Source organism: Salmo salar, chromosome 15 (genome assembly GCF_965601325.2).
Source record: "Salmo salar chromosome 15, fSalSal1, whole genome shotgun sequence".
NCBI lineage: Eukaryota > Metazoa > Chordata > Actinopteri > Salmoniformes > Salmonidae > Salmo > Salmo salar.
The window spans coordinates 41,878,146-41,900,550 of NC_138305.1; the positions used below are offsets into that span (position 1 = coordinate 41,878,146).

General features: G+C 42.3%; 2 protein-coding genes across 2 annotated transcripts; both read right to left on the reverse strand.

Moving 5' to 3' along the window:
* Positions 1–1,618: 1,618 nt before the first annotated feature.
* Positions 1,619–8,572, reverse strand: LOC106571371 (cyclic GMP-AMP phosphodiesterase SMPDL3A). Its single transcript, XM_014144386.3, has 8 exons — positions 8,325–8,572; positions 7,783–7,996; positions 6,405–6,549; positions 6,024–6,120; positions 5,653–5,816; positions 5,250–5,430; positions 3,693–3,817; positions 1,619–2,859 (listed from the first exon to the last, which is right to left on the reverse strand). The coding sequence occupies exons 1-8, from the start codon at positions 8,425–8,427 to the stop codon at positions 2,557–2,559; spliced, it is 1,332 nt and encodes a 443-aa protein (XP_013999861.3). The 5' UTR covers positions 8,428–8,572; the 3' UTR covers positions 1,619–2,556.
* An 11,449-nt stretch (positions 8,573–20,021) lies between these two features.
* fabp7 (fatty acid-binding protein, brain) lies at positions 20,022–21,993 on the reverse strand. Its single transcript, NM_001141899.2, is given in 4 exon segments — positions 20,022–20,295; positions 20,768–20,869; positions 21,508–21,680; positions 21,830–21,993. Coding segments are annotated over 4 exon segments (399 nt in total). The 5' UTR covers positions 21,903–21,993; the 3' UTR covers positions 20,022–20,244.
* Between the last annotated feature and the right edge of the window lie 412 nt (positions 21,994–22,405).

The window sequence follows — 22,405 nt, forward strand, 5'->3', positions numbered from 1 at the left end:
AGATCTTGGATGTGTTATTTTAGTGTTCCCTTTATTTTTTGGAGGAGTGTATAAGCAAGGCAGGCTGTTGAGTTCCTTGCATCTAAGGCGATATGAAGGTCAGAGGCATATAATGGCATTAAGTCCACCGAGGCTTAAGAACTCAGCCTTCTGTCACTATTGTCTGAGTGGATTCTTAGTTTGAAATGTAGAGGCTTGGAGGCTTTCTGAGAAAGCGTGCCTCCCTTCTCATAACATGCCTAGAATGCTGTTGACGGTTGAAGTGTCTTTCGTGGGCTCAGCCATATCCCGCTCTCTCCTACGTTTCACCCTACCCAAATCCTTTTTCAGGGGGTGTATAAGAACTGGTATTATTGCCTCTCTTTCAGTGTGGAGGAGACCAATCCAGGCATTCACTACTACTGCCCACCGTAGGAGGGGCCCTCAGTCACTGTCTCCTACTAGATTTATACTCTTGTTTAAAACCTGGCCTGAACTCAGGACAACCCTGGGTGGCTAGCGGGGTAGTGACGACCGAAGAGCAGGAGACCCATTCTACTCTGAAATGGAGTCACAGCGACAGGGAAAATATTGACCCATCTCTCTCTCTTTCACTCCATCAGTGGCTGGTTCTTTGAGAGGAACCAGCCTGTCTGATTGGCAGGCCAGGGATTCACGCTCATTAGTGGATCTCAGTCATTAATGAGGCCTGCCAGAGTTCTGCTACAGTTACCCCGGAGTTGTCTTCATCACCATGTCAACCGCTAACTTCATTTCAACAGTCCCTTCCACCGGGTATTGTGGCTCCTCCAGACTCTCTGCCCCTGAATGCTAATGACTAAACTCAGTTGAGGGCATATGAGTGGAAAGATTTTGTCCCCAATTCCAAAAGGCAAGGGCAGATAGTCATCCTGGAGTAGATCGTGTGTGGAGAGAGAGAGAGCGGATAATAGGAGAGAGGGGGGAATAGAGGTAGAGAAGGGAAGAGGAGGGGGGGTAGAAGAAAGAGGAGAGCGGGAGAGGAGAACGGGAAGTGGGAGAGAAGAGGAGAGGAGAAGAGGGGGGGGTAGAGGGGAGAGGAGAGAGGGGGAAGAGAAGGAGAGGGGGGAGAGATGGAGAGGAGACAAGGGGGAAGAGATGGAGAAGAGGGGGGAGCGGGGGTCAAATGGGGTTGGGGCTGTCTGATTCCCATCCGCTCCACCCCCATCTCCCCTACAGAGTGGTTTGGTCTAGCGAGGCATTTCCGAGCTTCTCCTTTTCTCCAGCAAGGTCATGCGTTAACCTCTCTCACAGTACAGCTATATAACGGGCTGGGGAGCACTTGAAGAGAACTGCAGCATTACAGCTGGGAAAACTAGGGCCCCTTTGATCCAGAGAGCTTGATCTCAGTAACATGAGAAACAGATAGGTGTCTCAGAGAAATAATATCAGAACAACTTACAAATGCAGAGTAAATTGTTGTGCCATCTTTTATTTGTAAAAAAATAAACAAGCTGTTCATTGAAATTAAAAAAACATTTCTCATGAATGCAAGTTTCACTTAGAGCTAATTTGCTTTGTACTGCAAGCAAGGCAATTCAGTTTAGAGTTTATTCAATAACTGCCAGATATTTTCAAAGCAATAAACAGACAATGTGCATAGGAGTTAGTTATTTATTTCCCTTTGATTACAACATTTCACAGAGAGAAAGTTGGTCAAAATATCTGGCCTTTTGCAATTATATAATCATCAACATTTCAAGGTATCTTAAACATATTTCGACCTCAGAGTTGCTTCAAAATTGTCAAAGACCCCAGCCACCCCAGTCATAGACTGTTCTCTCTACTACCGCATGGCAAGCGGTACCGGAGTGCCAAGTCTAGGACAAAAATGCTTCTCAACAGTTTTTACCCCCAAGCCATAAGACTCCTGAACAGGTAATCAAATGGCTACCCGGACTATTTGCATTGTGTGCCCCCCCCTCCCCAACCCCTCTTTTTACACTGCTGCTACTCTCTGTTTATCATATATACATAGTCACTTTAACTATACATACATTCATTCATGTACATAGTACCTCAATTGGGCCGACCAACCAGTGCTCCCGCACATTGGCTAACCAGGCTATCTGCATTGTGTCCCGCTACCCACCACCCACCACCTGCCAACGCCTCTTTTACGCTACTGCTACTCTCTGTTCATCATATATGCCTAGTCACTTTAACCATATCTACATGTACATACTACCTCAAATCAGCCTGAGTAACCGGTGTCTGTATGTAGCCTCGCTACCTTTATAGCCTCGCTACTGTATATAGCCTGTCTTTTTACTGTTGTTTTATTTCTTTACTTACCTATTGTTCACCTAACACCTTTTTTTGCACTAGCCTGTAAGTAAGCATTTCACTGTAAGGTCTACACCTGTTGTATTCGGCACACGTGACAAATAAACTTTGATTTGATTTGTAATTATTAAATTGAAAGCATTAGAAAAAATACATTTACATTTCATGGTCATGTGAAAACATAAGAAATATCTCTACATGTATAAAATCCCTGAATTTTTAGATTAACTCACACAAAAAAAGATAATTGTTTTAATGTCCCTTTTCAATACATTTGGAATAGGAGGCATGGTCCAAGGACTGCACCGCACAGACCTGAGTCAGCTTGCAGGCCCCATCACACACAATGGTATCATCATAACTCACCATAAAATGGCTAAAATACTTCTGAAATGCTTTGCTTTGCTGCATTTTAAAACTCAAGACAAGTTTAAACAGGCTGTCTGGTTGAATGTCCTTTAATCCAAACGCTTCAGTCATTACGTATTCAAGTTTCCAGTCAGATCTTTTTTCTTGGTTGGCTTCGGTGAGATTCAAGTAGTACTGCCAAATATCCTTCAGAGAGAGAAAGACTATTTCAAAACCATGAAAAGCCATGTAAAAACCCCACTCTGAGAGAGTACCTTGATTAGAAGTAGTGATGTGTGACAGCACCATTAATCATGAAGGAACATCATTGCTGTGGGTCTAGGGGCTGGTTAAGCTGTTGAGAGCTAACTTACCTAAATGACGTTGACCTGAATGGTCCCCATTTTAATAAGTGTATTCAAGATGTTTCTGACTCTCTCATTTATCCGCCTGGCCTTTTCTTAACAGATTACCCCAGAAAGTAGAGCTACTAGAGATTTTGGGGCGGTAGGTAGCCTAGTGGTTAGAGCGTTGGACTTGTAACCAAAAGGTTGCAAGATCAAATCCCCGAGCTGACAAGGTAAAAAGAAAAAATGTAATTCTGCCCCTAAACAAGGCAGTTAACCCACTGTTCCTAGGCCCTCATTGAAAATAAGAATTTGTTCTTAACTGACTTGCCTAGTTAAATAAAGGTAAAATAAAAAAAATCAAATAATTTAATGTTGACTGTGGAGCTAACATGTTCCAGCTCCCGTCTAAGGGGGATGCTGAAATCATCTGTAAGCTACTCTGAGCTCTATGCTGTATAAGCGAGAATCACATGGGGATTTCTGTACTTTGATAAACCAAGACAAGGAAAGATCAGTGCAGACCTTAATGATAAGAGGGAAAGTGAAAATGCAGAACTGAATTCAGCCTCTGCATGGGAATGATGAAATGGTTCTGGCTACCTACATCCCCTTGAGAGAGTTAATATTTCCAAACATGTTCAAATGAAAGGGGCCTGTCCAAAACCACTGGATAATGGTGGTTGCACTTACCAGCAGCCTGTAGTCCTGTGGGTCATAGTGGTACATGCGGAAGGCTGGGTTGTTGGAGTACGGCTCTTCTGCACTCTTGATTGGAGTAACAGCCGGTGTGACAAACAGGGAATTAACCGGTTCCCCTTCAAAGCAAACAAACGAGAATGATTTAGGTAAATAACTAAATGGCTAAAAGCATTCCTTCCTCAGTTCCTCTTCCATTGAGTTAACCTAGTTAGACAAACATGCATTTTCATGGTCGTGGGGATTCTAGCCAACACTGGCAGTCATTGTAACACTGATAGGAGATGAAAGGTGGATTTGGATTGTCTGAGTAACTTGAGGCGGTGTTGAACATGATCTAAATGCGTCATTATAGCTGGAAAGGTACAAAATATTACTCAGTGTATGATGCCTCGTTCACACCCTGACGTGTTTGCCTGGCTACCAATCCACATCGCTCCGGCCAAACGCCACACCCATTAACATTTCTTCTCTAGAATGACTCTAAATTTGTTCTCCTTGATGACTTCTCAAATGCGAACACATTCAAGCCGATCTGATTGGTCCCAGAAACCGATGGGTTGGGCCCAGGGCTGTAGCCAGGGTACGAGTTATACTGAGGTCGGAAATGCTATGGAGAACAGCAAAAACCAAGTAAAAATGACCCCAGCTATTAACCCATTAGAGGCTGTAGCTTCATTCACTTCAGTCAATCTACAAACATATTAGCCGCAACACATTAACTCAGAACCAGGATTAAAACCTAGCATTTAAAACGTACAGAGGGATCTGTTAGCAGAAAAAATATTTTATTAACAAAAAGGTATACAAATCCATGTGTAACTTTTTTGTTGTTGCAGTTTTACAGCCAATTTCCTGAAATTCTACACATTTTGCCATGGGGTGGGGAGAAGTTTTAAAAGCTAATTTCCTCCAATTCTACAAACTTTGCCATGATTTATGCCATGTTAATATGATATCTGAGTGAGTGTGACTATCAAAATCAATGGGGGCCCCCCTGGAGGCAATTTGGCAATGAATACTACAAAATAAGATAGCTGGCTAGACTAATTTAACAAATCTAAAAATGTTTAACTGATATGGGCTAATTGAGTGACTGTCAGTGAGTGACATAACAAGGGGGAAACTGCTGATGCACAACCAAGTTTTGAAATTGCACCTTGTGAATTCCACTATTTTAACTTTCAACAGTGTTTATTTTGATTGGTTAGAGACGATCCAATCACTGATAACTTGTTTTGTACAATGCCCCTCAATTTGATGTGAGCAGAAAGGACTTCTACGATGGTAGTCTCAGACTGAATGCATGTTATTACATTTACATTACATTTAAGTCATTTAGCAGACGCTCTTATCCAGAGCGACTTACAATTGTTGTTATGATAGAGCAGTGGAATTAAATTCAGTATGAGTCGTCAGGCAACTGATATGTAGGATGGAGATGTAATAATTTGATCTCAGATAAAAAATAATGTTCAAACCTCATCCTGACCCAGTCAGTTATCCCTTGATGACAGTAACACAGAGCTTTGACACTAGCCAGTGACTCACCTTGTTGGTCCTGCAAGACCATTATGCTGTCTCTGTGAGTGTGGCCATAGAAATGCCCTGAGATGATGTCACTATAGTCGCGAAAGATCTTCACAAGTCTCTCATTGTAGGCTTCTCTGACGGCGGTGGTGTTCCTGGCAAAGGGCAAGTAACCCACTGGAACATGAGCAATTACAATGACCTACAGAGGGACGACAGGAGGAACAGCACGTTAAGGCACCAGAAGAGAAAAATATTGCTTTTAAAAAGATATAAATCAGTCTTCCATGTTATTTGCTGTATATTATCCTGTCTTCCATATAAGGGTGCTTAGGATCCATGCAGGACTATTCAGAAGCCATCCTCACCTGGATAGACAGAGAGATATTCCTTCTACAGAGTAATGTAGCGATGACCTATTTACCTTCTCCATGCTCTGAGCAGATGCTTCCAGGGTGTCCTGCAGCCACCGGAACTGTCCAGCCGGGTCACTCATATTCACTGTCACTTTATTAGGGCTATAATATAGGATAGTGTTCAGGCTTATCAGTCGCAGCTTGGGCTGCACCATCTGAGAGTAAAATCCACCTTCACAAAAGACATCAAATTCAGGGTCAAGTAAGATTATTGTGTGTTGTATCAAGGTATTGTGAGTTCTGCAAGGGTTATCAATATGGAAATGTTTATGTAGATTAAAAACAATGCAATAAGCAAATGCATAGTAATACCAGGCACTAAGAGGCCTGATCAGCAGACATAACACTAGTTCCCATGTTCTAAACACAAGCAGCTTACCTTCTCTGAGAGTTACAAGGGCTTCTGGCTTTAACCAAGGCTCCCACAGTTTGGCTGCAGCCTGGTAAATATCATTAGTGGATGTCGGAAGTTGATCCTGAAAAGAATGACCACTGTATCATGGAAATAGAGTAGGCATATAGACTGACAAAAATTAAACAAACATTCTTATGAGAGAAAATGACAAACTGCTGCTGCTCATCTTTCATTTATGCTAAAAATTCCTTTATTTCAAGAAAACATGAATCTTTCAGATGTACAGACTCAATCTCTGGTTTGACCCAGAGTCTACCACAATCAGCATTGGGCCAGATGACTATACATCACAGGTCTTCTCCACCCCATCACCTCCGCATAAGTGGAAAACTGTAGATAAAATACCTGTGGCCAGTAGTCATGATTCCCAAGGGCGGGGTACACTAGCATGTCTGGAAAGAACTCCCTGATGGTTTGAGTCATGTTGCTGATGACTTGGATTACCACATCTGTGGACAGCTCCCCTGCAGGGACATGTGGAGGGCTGTCTCTGGGGGGGGGGGGGGGGGGATAAGCCCGTTCTAATAATTTATTAGAGCCCAGGACAGCATTAATAAAATAAAACAAAGATCTGCTCATGTATTACCCCTAAATCCCTGTAATCCAGGGGTTGTCTTTTTTAAGACACATTTTAATATAGGTGCAGTGGCCTTTCACCAAAGGATATTTCTGCTTAACACACATTATACATGCCAATAAAATGTCACGCTTAACTGATTAACTGGAGATTTATGAGTTGAAATGACAAAGCACCATACACATGCAGTAAATAACCCTTCATGTGATGTATGATTCATATTTTCAGGCATTAGCTTAGCATTTAGTTAATGTTTAATAGTCTTCAGTATGCATCACTCTTCACTCTATTCATACTGTATGCACACCTACCTAATGCTGAGTTGTCCGTCCCCCCACTGGTTGCACTTTGGCATAATGACTTTATAGCACTTTATTTTCATATCAGCAGAAAGTCTTGTATGGATTATTTATGGTTTATTTGGCTGAATGTGCAAATTACTTACTTTATTTTGGATAGCGACGCACACAGCTTAGAGCTGATTCAAGACCAGTGGCGTAATGCAAGGTCCAAGCATATTTTACACATTTTCCATGAGGCTGAGAGAAAATTGTGCTGTTTTAGAGCTCATTTCCTGCTATTCTACACATTTTGACATGAGGCTGAGATTTTTTTTCTTCAGTTTTAAAGCTAATTTCCTGTAGTCCCCCCCCCCCCCCCAAAAAAAATCATGGTTTATGACGTGTTCATATTCTATCGTGGGCCCACCTTACGTATACTGCGGCAGTGTGTGCTACACCAATGTTCCAGCTGAATGACTATACAATGGCAGCCCAATACCAGTCCTGGAGGGCCAAAACACTTCTGGTTTTTGTTTCTACCTGGCAGTTAATTGCACTCCCATGGTGTCCCTGATTAGAAGGAGAGGCCCACCAGGACCAGAATTGGGCAGCCCTGCTATACAGACATTGATTATGCTTCACTTAACTCCAACAGATCACAGATTTTTTGCTTATTTTACAACAATTCCATCTGTGACACGATCATTTTTAGTTATCCAATGAAAGGAAAGAGGAAGTAATTTACTATTGTTTGTTTTTTTAACCCTCTCAAACTGTACTTCTCCAATGTTGTTGTATGTGAAACAGGGATACAAATCCGCAGGCACACTACATATTGCTCTTCATAACATATAAAGCTACAAACCCTGTCCAGATCATAAACTCTGGCTGTGGGGCCACTTGTTTCATGTGCTGAAAGGCTGACAGGATGAGCTGGTAGGGAGAGTCACACATGAAATCTCCAAACAGACCAGGGTTTGAGGCTGGGACACCCTTAGAGGAGAAACACACTTTGGTGTGGTCATCAGTCACATGGTATGAGGGGTCCAAATGCAGGTCAGAGATGTGCCAAAATCTCCCTGAAATTGAAATATTATTGGGCATGTTATAACAATCTACTTTATAACATGTAGGGGATGATGTAAATCATGCTAGTTACATCAAATGACCAGGACTATTAACTCTAGGTAACTCAATTTCTTTTTTTCCCCAGAATAATAAATATGTAATTTTAGTTGGTTGGGTTATAAAACTTTTCTGAAGTAAAACCTGGTTTAAACGTTAAACACAGAATACAGTGGCATATAATACAACGCAAACACCAGCATGCGCTTTCCTTTTCTAAGCAAAATGATTTTGACAACTCAACATAATTCATGGGTGCAATCAACGCTATGAACAACTTACCTATGCTTGGCAGGTGAATGCTATTTACAGTTGAAAGAGGCGCCGCGTAAATCAGCAGCACGTTGAACAGCAGCCCAACTACAAGATTGGACACGACGCCCATATTGTCACATTAAACAAAATAACAGTGAGGGAAATTGCAGTTTTTTGATTATGTCATTGACGTTTTCTCAACTGATAGAAACAGGAAGTACGGCGCTCATGTGACTGCTTTGTCCAGGTCTGAAACGAACAGTACGGTCACGTGATAAATTCCAACGCAAGTCAAGCGAGCGCATGGGGGGAATTCTGACCCGAGTTAAACGCGCGTAAATGGAAAGTAATACCCTTTTTATGCACTTCTCTCTACTCCTATTCTGACCTTGAATTTTAACATGAGAATAGCATGCCATTCACCTGCTATTCGTTGAGGGTGGAGATCAAAGAAATTAAGGTGTGGTGGAGATGTGTCTATTCTGACTTGATTTAGTTCTATCATAATTCCACTCTTTATGCGAGATGAAACGTTCAATAAGGTCTAGCAACCTGTTGGTTACAAGTGGAACAACATCTTTCTTTTTTTCCAATGAAATAACACCATTATCCATGCACTGTCATTTACAAATTGAGAAGAAATATTGATAGAGCTAGGTAAATGAGTAAACCTTTGGATAAGGGTATTGTAAATATAAATAACAATTGTTTCAGATACATTTTACCTTATGATCACTGAAGACAAATGTGAAACCAGAAAAAATGGCAGCAAACTGAAGAATATCAACAGTCTATCCCCTTAGTGTTAGTTTCCTTATATTTTGCATCATTACATTACATCGTTGGTATGCCTTTCTTTCCTCTGTCACGTTCGTGTGGTTGTTTCTGACGATCAAAATCAAATCAAATTTAATTTGTCACATGCTCCGAATACAACAGGTGTATGCTTGGCTGGGGAGGGGTCTGGCCTGGTTTGCTAACTACTTCTCTCAAAGAGTGAAGTGTATAAAGTCAGAACATCTGCTGTCTCAGCCACTGCCTGTCACCAAGGGTGTACAACAAAGCTCGATCCTAGGCCCCACACTCTTCTCAGTCTACATCAACAGCATAGCTCAGGCAGTAGGAAGCTCTCTCCTCCATTTATATGCGGATGATACAGTCTTATACTCCGCTGTCTCCTCCCCGGATTTTGTGTTAAACGCTCTACAACAAAGCTTTCTTAGTGTCCAACAAGCTATGTCTGCCCCTTAAAACCTCTTGCGGATCATTGGGATGCTAGCGCCCATCTGGCCAACATCCGGTGAAATTGCAGAGCGCGAAATTCAAATGAAATTACTATAAATATTGAACTTTCATGAAATCACAAGTGCAATACATCAAAATAAAGCTTAACTTGTTAATCCAGCCGCCGTGTCAGATTTCAAAAAGGCTTTATGGCGAAAGCAAACCATGCAATTATCTGAGGACAGCGCCCAGCACACACATGCATAACAAATCATTTTCGACCAGGGAGTTGCGACACGAAAGTCAGAAATAGCGATATAATATATGCCTTACCTTTGAAGATCTTGTTCTGTTGGCACTCCAAAAGGTCCTAGTTATATTACAAATGGTCCTTTTGTTCGATAAACTCCTTTAAATCCATAAAAACTCAGTTTAGCTGGCGCGCTTAGGTCAATAATCCACTCGGTTTCCCTTCTTCAAAATGCATACAAAATGAACCCCAAAAGTTACCAATAAACTTATCAAAACAAGTCAATCAACATTTATAATCAAACCTTAGGTACCCTAATACGCAAATAAATGATAAAATTTAAGACGGAGAATCGTTATTGTCTTTAGCGGAGAGAAACAAAAAGAACACGCTCTCTCGGCCATGCGCATGGAAACACTACAGCCAAAATGGGAGCCACTTAGAAAAACTACAACTTCTCCCTCATTTTCCAAAAACCAGCCTGAAACTCTTTCTAAAGACTGTTGACATCTAGTGGAAGCCCTGGGAACTGCAATCGGGGACGATTTCTCCCTATTATAAAAGTGCCAGCCATTGAAATCAGTGGTATGCTGAATTCTTTTTTTTTTTACTTGTTATGGATAGGGGGCAGTATTTTCACGGCCGGATAAAAAACGTACCCGATTTAATCTGGTTATTACTCCTGCCCAGAAACTAGAATATGCATATAATTATTAGCTTTGGATAGACAACACTCCAAAGTTTCTAAAACTGTTTGAATGGTGTCTATGAGTATAACAGAACTCAAATGGCAGGCCAAAACCTGAGAAGATTCTGTACAGGAAGTACCCTGTCTGACCATTTCTTGGCCTTCTTTGCCATCGCTATCCAAAACAAAGGATCTCTGCTGTAACGTGACACTTTCTAATGCTCCCATAGGCTCTCAGAAGGCGGCAGAACGTTGAATGATGACTCTGCTGTCTCTGGCTGAAAAACAGTAGCGCATTTGGTAAGTGGTCGATCTGAGAACAACGAGACGGGGGTGCGCGTGCACGAGACGACTCCATGTTTACATTTTCAGTCTTTGAACGAAAACCATGACTCCCGGTCGGAATATTATCGCTTTTTTACGAGAAAAATCGCATAAAAAAATTGATTTTAAACAGCGTTTGACATGCTTCGAAGTACGTTAATGGAATATTTTGACATTTTTTGTCACGATACGCGCCGGGCGCGTCACCCTTCGTTACCCTTCGGATAGTGTCTTGGACGCACAACAAAACGCCGCTATTTGGATATAACTATGGATTATTTGGAACCAAAACAACATTGGGTGATGAAGTAGAAGCACTGGGAGTGCATTCTGACGAAGAACAGCAAAGGTAATCACATTTTTCTTATATTAAATCTGAGTTTGGTGAGTGCCAAACTTGGTGGGTGTCAAAATAGCTAGCCATGATGGCCGGGCTATCTACTCAGAATATTGCAAAATGTGCTTTCACCGAAAAGCTATTTTAAAATCGGACACCGCGATTGCATAAAGGAGTTCGGTATCTATAATTCTTAAAATAATTGTTATGTTTTTTGTGAACGTTTATCGTGAGTAATTTAGTAAATTCACCGGAAGTGTTCGGTGGGAATGCTAGTTCTGAACGTCACATGCTAATGTAAAAAGCTGGTTGTTGATATAAATGTGAACTTGATTGAACAAAACATGTATGTATTGTATAACATAATGTCCTAGGAGTGTCATCTGATGAAGATCATTTTGCTTTCGTTGTAAAGCCTTTTTGAAATCGGACAGTGTGGTTAGATAAAGGAGAGTCTTGTCTTTAAAATGGTGTAAAATAGTCATATGTTTGAAAAATTGAAGTTTTCGGATTTTCGAGGAGTTTGTATTTCGCGCCACGCCCATCATTGGATATTGGAGCAGGTGTTCCGCTAGTGGAACGTCTAGATGTAAGAGGTTAATGGTTTGTCCTCGGGGTTTCGCCTGCCATTTCAGTTCTGTTATACTCACAGACATTATTTTAACAGTTTTAGAAACTTTAGAGTGTTTGCTATCCAAATCTACCTCCTGGGCCTGAGTAGCAGGCAGTTTACTTTGGGCACGCTTTTCATCCAGACGTCAAAATACCGCCCCCATCCCAAAGAACACCTCCAAAACAAAGGTCATGTCGTTTGGTAAGAATAATGCCACTTTCCCCACTGGTGTGATTACTTCCTCTGAGGGTTTAGAGGTCTTGTATGAGGTCACCTCATACAATTACTTGGGAGTATGGCTAGATGGTACACTGTCCTTGGCTCAGCACATATCAAAGCTGTAGGTTAAATTTAAATCTAGACTTTATTTCCTCTATCGTAATCGCTCCTCTTTCACCCCAGCTACCAAACTAACCCTGATTTAGATGACCATTCTACCCATGCTAGATTACGGAGCTGTAATTTATAGATCGGCAGGTAAGAGTGCTCGAGCGGCTAGATGTCCTTTACCAGTCGGCCATCAGATTTGCCACCAATGCTCCTTATAGGACACACCATTGCACTCTATACTCTTCTGTAAACTGGTCATCTCTGTATACCCATCGCAAGACCCACTGGTTAATGCTTATTTTTAAAACCCTCTTAGGCCTCACTCTCCCCTATCTGAGATATCTACTGCAGCCCTCATCCTCCACATTCAAAACCCATTCTGCCAGTCACATTCTGTTAAAGGTCCCCAAAGCACACACATCCCTGTTCGCTGCAGCTAGCGACTGGAACGAGCTGCAACAAATACTCAAACTGGACAGTTGAGTGAGTCGGAAGCAGGTAAAACGTTTTAATAAAAAAACAAAACAAAGAACACGACACTAACAAGGCAGACCGCCGATCCACAAGAGCAATACCAACTGGTGAGTGAACATGGGAGAGTGACATATAAAGGGGAGGAAATTATGAAAGTAATGGAGTCCAGATGTGAATCATAAAGATTAATAGGTGCGCGTAATGATGAGTGCCAGGTGTGCGTAATGATGAATCCCAGGACCGGTGGTTAGTACTCTGGCGATGTAGTATGCCGGAGGGGAGGAGCAGGAGCAGACTTGACAGTACCCTGTTTTGTGTTGCCACCATGTTGTACGTCTGCCATGTTGTGTTGCTACCATGTTGTTGTGATGTTGTGTTGCTACCATGCTGTGTTGTCATGTGTTGCTGCCATGCGATGTTGTTGTCTTAGGTCTCTCTTTATGTAGTGTTGTGTTGTCTCTCTTGTCGTGATGTGTGTTTTTTCCTATATTTTTCTTTAATTTATTTTTATTTTTAATCCCAGCCTTCTGTCCCCGCAGGAGGATATCCGCATCCCCGCGGATTAAGCTTTTGGTCCTGGACGGATCTCTGGGAAAGGATGGCCCTTACTCCCACGTCGAAAGCGTCAACCTCCACCACAAACTGAGGGGTCGGATTCGGATGGATGAGGATGGGGGCAGTGGTCAATCGTTGCTTCAAATCCACAAAAGCCTTGTTTGCGGCTGGGGACCATGTGTACGGTACCTTGGGAGAGGTGTGTGCAGAGAGGGGAGCCACCAGGTTGCTGTAGCCCCGAATGAAATGGCGGTAAAAATGAGCAAACCCCAAAAACCGCTGTAGCTGCACCCTAGATGTGGGTCGGGGCCAATCTACCACCGCTGTCACTTTTTCCGGATCCATCTGAACATTCCCTTCAGAGATGATGTATCCCAGAAAAGTGATTGTGGAGCAGTGGAACACTCACTTCTCCGCTTTAACAAACAACTGGTTCTCATGAATGCACTGAAGAACTTGTCGAACATGGAGAACATGTTCCTGGGCAGAATGGGAGAAAACCAGAATGTCATCGAGGTATACAAAAACAAACTAATTCAACATGTCCCGGAGCACATTGTGGAACACAGCAGGAGCATTAGTGAGTCCAAACGGCATGACCAGGTACTCATAGTGTCCACTTGCTAGATTGAAAGCAGTCTTCCACTCGTCTCCTTCGCGTATCCGAACAAGGTCGTAGACATTCCGGAGGTCCAGTTTAGAAAGATGGTTGCCCCCTGGAGAGGTTCGAAAGCCGAGGAGAGGAGTGGTAGCGGGTACCGGTTCTTGACCATGATGTCATTGAGACCCCGCTAATCAATACATGGACGCAGGGTCTTGTCCTTCTTTCCCAGAAAGAAGAACCCTGCGCCGGCAGGAGAGGCCAAAGGGCGAATACTTCCAGCCGCCAGAACGTTTTCAATGTACTCCTCCATGGCCTTGGTCTCAGGGCCAGACAGGGAATAAATCCGACCTCGAGGTGGTGTGGTGTCTAGGAGGAGATCAATCACGCAATCGTAAGGACGATGTGGAGGAAGGGAGGTAGCATGAGCCTTACTGAAAACCTCCCGAAGGTCACGATACTCTGTGGGAACAGCAGAGAGATCCGAGGCTGAACTTAATCCAGCAGGCAGTCGTTTAGGGGAAGACTGCGCCACCTTTAGGCAGTGTGAGTGACAGAACGGGCTCCAACCCAGGATTGAACCAGTGGTCCAGTCAATATTGGGATTGTGCTTCTGGAGCCAAGAAAATCCCAAAACCACAGGGATGTGAGGAGACTCAATGAGAAGCAGCTGTATTGACTCACTGTGATTACCAGATATCCGCAGAGTCATGGGAACAGTGCTGTGCGTGACTCTGCCAATGGACCGGCCGGCCAGTGCTCTGGTGTCCATGGGAACGGAAAGGGGTTGAGTGGGAATACCTTGTTCAGATACCAGGGTACCGCCATTAAACTCTCATCAGCCACAGAGTCAATGAGCACCCAAAAAGACTTTGACTGGTCTCCCCACAGCAGAATAACAGCAAAAGGGGTACAGGTAATAGGAATTAGGGAATTCCCAGTCTGACTCACCAGAGTACTTGTACCTGCTAATGATCTAGGTCTCCTCACTGGACAGGTAGAAATGAAATGCCCTGCAGCACCGCAATACAGACAACTGTTGGAGCTTAGCCTATGTGAACGTTAGCTAGGCGATAATCTAGCTCTTCCCAGTTGCATAGGTTCTGGTGTATCCGACTCACCCGTCGTCGATGATTCTCGAGGGAGTTCGGGTGGCTTTGGATCCTCTCGGAAAAGCCATCCTCGGAGACTTCCGGGTTCCCTTGAAGGTGAGCGAGCCACTGCGGATGAATGAGTGTGCCCGAGACCAGACCTCCTCTCACTCCTGCATTTCCTTAGGCATCCATCAATTCTAATGGTGAGGGCGATGAGGGAGTTGAGGTCCACCGGTAGTTCCCGAGCAGCTAGCTCATCTTTTACCACCTCAGATAATCCATGAAGAAAAGTATCGAAAGAGACTCCGGTTTCCAGGCACTCTCGGCGGCCAACGTGTGAAAATCCACCGCGTAGTCTGCCACACTATGGGAGTCTTGACGTAATTCAAGAAGTTTACTGGCCGCCTCTCTCCCGGATACCGGAGAATCGAATACCTTCCTCACTTCTGCCATGAAATTCTCCAGATGACAACCAATGTCGGATTGTTGCTCCCAAACTGCCGTAGCCCAGGAGAGCCCCCTTCCCGACATTAGCGTAATAACATAGATCAGTCTGAAGGAAACAAAGATGGCTGTAGCTCAAAAATAAGAGAGCACTGAGAAAGAAAACCCCGGCAGATACCAGGATTCCCAGAATATCGCTCCGGAGGAGGTAAGCGGGGTTCTCGGGGAGCCGGGGTAACTCCCTGATTTGCTCCATAATCTCCTTAAACCCTTGGTCATGACGTTCCGTCAAGGAACGGAGCCCTTCCAGAAGGTCATGTAACAGCTTCTCATGTCTCCCAATAGTGGCTCCCTGCAGGGAGACAGCGTGGCGGAGCTGGTCCAAGTCTGCTGGTCTGTCATAGCCAGTTCGTACTATAAGGACACAAGGCGAGACACAGATGCAGACACAGGAGGCAGATGGTTAGAGTCTTTGTTGTTTATTTACAATACAAAAAGAGTAGGCAAGAAAATGGTTGTGGACAGGCAAAAGGTCAAAACCAGTACTGAGTCCAAGAGGTAAAGCGTGGCAGACAGGCTCAATGTCAGGGCAGGCAGAAGGGTCAGGCAGGCGGGAAAGGAGTCCAGAAAAAAACAGGTAAGGGTCAAAACCGGGAAGACTAGAAAAAGAGAATAGAAATCAGGAGCACGGGAAAAACACGCTGGTTGACTTGAAAACATACAAGACAAACTGGCACCGAGAGACAGGAAACACAGGGATAAATACACTGGGGAAAACAAGTGACACCTGGAGGGGTTGGAGACGATAACAAGAACAGGTGAAACACATCAGGGCATGACAATAACTTACTGTGAAATGCTTACTTTCAATGCAGTTTTAAGAAAATAGAGTTAAGAAAATCTTTAATAAATAAACTAAAGTAAAACATTTTTTTAAATAAAATAAAATAGCAACAATGAGGCTATTTGCAGGTACCGGTACCAAGTCAATGTGCGGGGGTACAGGTTAGTCGAGGTAGTTTGTACATGTAGGCAGGGGTAAAGTGACTATGCATAGATTATAAACAGTGAGTAGCAGCAGTGTAAAAACAAATGGGGGGGTCAATGCAAATAGTCCGGGTGGCTATTTGATTCATTGTTCAGCAGTTTTATGGCTTGGGGATAGAAGCTGTTAAGGAGCCTTTTGAATCTAGACTTGGCGTTCTGGTACCGCTTGCTGTGCGGTAGCAGAGAGAACAGTCTATGACTTGGGTGACTGAAGTCTTTGACAATGTTTTGTGCCTTCCTCTGACATCGCCTAGTAGATATGTCCTGGATGGCAGCAAGCTTGGCCCAGTGATGTACTGGGCTGTACACACCACCCTCTGTAGCGCCTTATGTTAAAATGCCGAGCAGCTGTAGAACGCTAGCAATAGTGTATCATATTAGGCTAACGTATTATAAGTTGTGCAATAATTTGGGACATGTTGTCTTATTGAATCATTATGGAACACAGACCATACATAGCACTTTAAACCTAGTGCACGGTTCATGACAACTAGCAGCATATGTGAAGTGTGAAAGTGTGTATGTGTGAGTGTGTGGCATCAATATGCATGTGTGTGTCTTTTGTGTGTGTGTGAGAGTATGTAGTGTGTGTGTGAGAGTATGTAGTGTGTGTGTGTGTGTGTGTGTGTGTGTGTGTGTGTGTGTGTGTGTGTGTGTGTGTGTGTGTGTGTGTGTGTGTGTGTGTGTGTGTGTGTGTGTGTGTGTGTGTGTGTGTGTGTGTGTCAGTGTAGTATTTTTAGGTGTGTGGGTAGAGTCTAGTGAGTGTACATAGAGCCAGTGCAAGGTGTTAGTGCAAAACAATTAAGATAAATAAATAAATAATGAAGGGGGTCAACGTAAATTGTCCTGGTAACCATTTAAGTAACTGTTCAGCATTCTTATGGCTTATAAACTCAGTCAACTGCGTTTATTTTCAGCAAACTTAACATGTGTAAATATTTGTATGAACATAACAAGATTCAACAACTAAGACATAAACTGAGCATATTCCACAGACATGTGACTAACAGCAATGGAATAATGTGTCCCTGAACAAAGGGGGGGAAAAAAAGTAACAGTCAATATCTGGTGTGGCCACCAGCTGCATTAAGTACTGCAGTGCATCTCCTCCTCATGGACTGCACCAGATTTGCCTATTCTTGCTGTGAGATGTTACCCCACTCTTCCACCAAGGCACCTGCAAGTTCTCAGACATTTCTGGGGGGAATGGCCCTAGCCTTCACCCTCCGATCCAACAGGTCCCAGATGTGCTCAATGGGCTTGAGAGCTGAGCTCTTCGCTGGCCAGTTACCAGCCTCAAATTGCAGCCCAAATAAATGCTTCACAGAGTTCAAGTAACAGACACATCTCAACATCAACTGTTCAGAGGAGAATCAGGACTTCGTGGTCGAATTGCTGCAAAAAAAACACTACTAAACGACACCAATAAGAAGAAGAGATTTGCTTGGGCCAAGAAACATGAGCAATGGACATTACACCGGTGGAAATCTGTCCTTTGGTGTGATGAGTTCAAATTTGAGATTTTTGGTTCCAACTGCCGTGTCTTTGTGAGACGCAGAGTAGGTGAACGGATGATCTCCGCATGTGTGGTTCCCACCGTGAAGTATGGAGGAGGAGGTGTGATGGTGTGGGGGTCATTTGCTGGTGACACTCTCTATAATTTATTTAGAATTCAAGGCACAATTAACCAGCATGGCTACCACAACATTCTGCAGCGTTACGCCATCCCATCTGATTAGCACTTAGTGGGACTATCATTTGTTTTTCAACAGGACAATGACCCAAAACACACCTCCAGGCTGTGTAAGGGCTATTTGACTAAGAAGGAGAGTGATGGAGTGCTGCGTCAGATGACCTGGCCTCCACTGTAATGCGGGTCGTACAAAGGGGACCAAGGCGCGGCGTGTGAAGTGCTCATATTTTACTTTAATGAAACACAAATAATAAAACAACAAAAACGACCGTCAACAGTTCTGTCAGGTACAAGGAACAAAACAGAAAACAACTACCCACAAACAACAGGAAAAAACACCCCTACTAAATATGACCTCCAATTAGAGGCAACTAGGACCAGCTGCCTCCAATTGAAGGTCAACCCAATAAACCTCAACATAGAAATAGATAAACTAGAAACTCAAACTTAGAAATAGAAAACATAGAACAAACACAAAAACACCCCCTGTCACGCCCTGACCAATCTACCATAGAAAATAACAACTTATATTGGTCAGGACGTGACATCCACAATCACCCAACCTCAACCCAATTAAGATGGTTTGGGATGAGTTGGACCACAGAGTGAAGGAAAAGCAGCCAACAAGTGCTCAGCATATGTGGGAACTCCTTCAAGACTGTTGGAAAAGCATCCCAGGTTAAGCTGTGTGAGAGAATGCTAAGAGTGTTTAAAGTTGTCAGGATTTTTTAAACACTTTTTTGGTTACTACGTGATTCCATTTGTGTTATTTCATAGTTTTGATGTCTTCACTGTTATTCTACGATGTAGAAAATAGTCCAAATAAAGAAAAACCCTTGAATGAGTAGGTGTGTTCAAACTTTTGACTGGTACTTTATATATATTGTTCATAAAGGCTCTACAAACCTGTTTTATTTGTATTTTTACCAAATACTTTCCTAATCCTAAATACTATACAATATCAGAGTATTTTCTTATCTACCAATTGGTGCTGAAAATGAGATGTATGAGTGTATTTGCGGCTTTCTTTCATTTGATCCCTAATATTCTTAACATGTGAGTCTGTCAAAAAAAAATCGAATTAAATGTACACCAAATTTAAAGGGATGATCTTACATAAATGTACTGAAAATGCTATTAAATTAAAACTCCATGAGAAAATCTGTTGGCCAGCAAGTGGGAGGGTTGGTTGAATTACATTTATTCAGCGCATGCAATGGAACAACACCTGCAAAGCCAGTTAAGCACCTGCATAAGAAGTGCACAAGAAAGCATACGTAGGAAAGGCATACATTTTCTGTCTGAATTGGGCCCATAGAGAGCAACGGTATTACAGTATTTTTGCGGGCACTTACTCCATGGCTCGTTGGCCAAAGCTTATGGGGAAACTAATGGAGTTTTGTAGGATTTTTGTATAAACGCAGAAAATAAGCTCTGCGGTAAACACAGTCTTAGCCAGGGGATCTTATAAGTTTTGTGCTATGAGTTCATCTTCATCAGCTGACGTCCCTTTTTGTGAATTGTGAGGCATTTATGTAATAAAAAAAAGCACATAAAGGATTCCTAATTCATAACGGTCATGTTAACTGATTGATATTATCTCACAGAACAAAACGTGTACGATCTCCAAATCAAACCTGTTAACCTCAGACCTTATTTTCTATGTTTATCGCAAAACCCCATCCTTTCACATTCATTTTCTCTATAGGAATGTCTGAACGAAACAGAAGTAAATAATTTGTGTTTTTTATGATTACGAGCTTGATTTCACCTGCGCACCTCTACAAAATAATTTTTAGTTCACGCAGACACAGCCGCACAGACAAATGCCCCTTCGCCACACTTTTATAACATGGTCTTCCAAGGCATGTGAGCTTGAGTTCTGCTGATATATTGTATCGAATAGTCATGACATGAATACATTGTGGCTGACACCTGTTAGGCATGCCCAATTCTTGAGTGAGTGAATATGTTGATGTTGAGGAAATTGCACAACAATGGGCATCAAACAGTCATTTACATAATAGAGTAAAAACATATAGAATTTTGAGTGCATGTTCTTTTATTTGAGTATGTTTCACACAGGTTTACAAATGATGAGCTATCATCAAATAAACATATATAAAAATGTCTTACAAAAAGACTTCCAGCCCATGTTGTAAAACATTTGGAAGGATGAAGTGCAAAGGTCAGCATGCAGTAAAAACAAAACACTTCTTGGCTGTAGTCCAGTAAAATGGACTCAAATGTTTTAACTAGTGATGTCTCCCAGCTCATGCCTTCTCATAGGTACGCACTGCCACAATGTCTTCAAATGTAAGAGTCTGCGAATGAGATCAAATAACAAATACATCTCTGTGCATTGAGGAAATCAAACATGAAATACAGTACAAATAACATTCATAATCATGATAACTAAGATATTGCTTGATGGACTCTTAAAATAAGAGTCCAGTTCCTATATCACATCAGGTCAGACTGGAACTGAAAGTTGCATAATATGGACTATTAGAGGTCACTCCTACAATTTGTGGGAAATGTAAAACTAGAGTCATAATGTTAAACTGATGAGGACCATGCAATTTTTAAACACTTATTTGCACATATCTCTACACTAAGAACTATGCTACTATGCTCAGCAGTACCAGCTTCAGCATAAAGTCTTTCAGCATAGAAATACCCTCTACGCCACTACTAGTACTAGTACTAGTGTAGCCTTGCTTCCCCATCACCTTGTTTCAACATCCATATTACCCAGGAGTTCTAATTTCAGAATACATTTAGGAAGGCTCTTACCATGACCAATTTTCCATCCTTGATTTCTCTCACAAACTTGGTCTCCTTGCCATCCCACTTCTGAACGTGAGCAAGCTTATCTCCATCCAAGCTCACAGTGGACTGCAACCAGATGGGACAAATAGGTCAGAATATTGCTCTCAACAACAAGTTAAATATAGTTACAATTTATTATTGGTAACTTCTATGAAGATATAAATGCAATACTTCCAAAGTTCCAATGTTTCATAATCCAGATCATATTACTCTTACAAATAGCTTAAATTTGTAATAAAGTTATTGTGGACCAAAATGTATGAAGTTCATAATGCAGCTAAATATAAACAAATTGAATGAAATTTGTCAAGTAAACTTGTTAGTCAATGCATTATGAAATGCTGGAAACAATAAATTAAAACGTTAGACTGGGCTCTTTAACAGGTTCCTCAAACCAACCCAGTGAAAAATATAAGAGCTTTTCTAGCTGACAAAGCCTATATTCAAGTGCAGTGTCCAGTGCATATATTGGGGTGGCAGGGTAGCCTAGTGGTTAGAGGGTTGGGCTAGTAACCGAAAGGTTGCAAGTTTGAATCCCCGAGCTGACAAGGTACAAATCTGTCGTTCTGCCCCTGAACAAAGCAGTTAACCCACTGTTCCTAGGCCATAAGAATTTGTTCTTAACTGACTTGCCTAGTTAAATAAAGGTAAAAAAAATATATGTTACATATAAAGGTAAGAAAATCCCATATTGTAGCACTTACTTTACAGTTTCTGTCATCTGCAGTGGCTTCATCAAACTCCTCTCCCAGTTTGAAGGATATTTCAGTGTTCTTGAAAGTACTCTGGGTTTTAACGACCACTTTGTCCCCCTCTTTTGCGATGATAACGGTTGGTTTGGTCACATTTCCGACCTGCCTTGTTGCAAAGCCAACACCTGTGAAAGTAATGAAAAAAGGCAATGAGAGGTGGGATCATGCAAAATGAATCACCTGACGCGAACTACTGTACATTATGTCATTGAATACAGGTAATAAATAACTTTTCTTATTATTAGTTTATAACTGTAAAGTCATGAAAACTTACCAAGTGCTTTCATGTACTCATCAAAGTTGTCACTGTCGACCAGTTTCCAGGTGGCGCAGAAGGCATCAACCATGATGAAGAGTTAGAGGACCGTGCAATAAGAGAACTGAGGTAAAGTTGATACGGATGGTGCCGGAGTCAATATGAGCTTTTTCACATAAACCTTCATTATTTGTCTGGGGCTTATTAATATGCTCATAGGGGGTGGAGACTTACTTCCCATTGGCTCAGGAGATACTTTCTGTCTTCTGATTGGTGTTGAGAGCTTGTAAAGCTATACTTTGATTTTCACTTTACATAGCATATGTCATGCCATGATTTGACACATCTATTGCAAAATACACATTATTTATCAACTGCTTGTGCATTGATTGCAGTTGCAGATCAGTCTTGTTGTGACTTAGAGTAAACATGCTAGCTACACTAACCACTGTCCTTGCTCTGCAAGACAGACGGTAAATGGAATGTGTCAGATCTAGGGCTGAAAAACCACCCAACTGGAATCAGAGTTTGTTTGACAAATCTTTGTCATTAAGTGGATTATTCCATTCTAACAGTCTCATGGGCTTTCTGCAT

Bases quoted from the DNA above. Each gene is read 5' to 3' on its own strand.
- LOC106571371 (XM_014144386.3), bottom strand. From the start codon at position 8,427: ATGGGCGTCGTGTCCAATCTTGTAGTTGGGCTGCTGTTCAACGTGCTG. The intron at 7,997-8,324 runs GTAAGTTGTTCA...TTTCAATTTCAG, and splicing joins CATTCACCTGCCAAGCATAG to GGAGATTTTGGCACATCTCT. The intron at 2,860-3,692 runs GTAAGTGCAACC...CTCTCTCTGAAG, and splicing joins CACAGGACTACAGGCTGCTG to GATATTTGGCAGTACTACTT.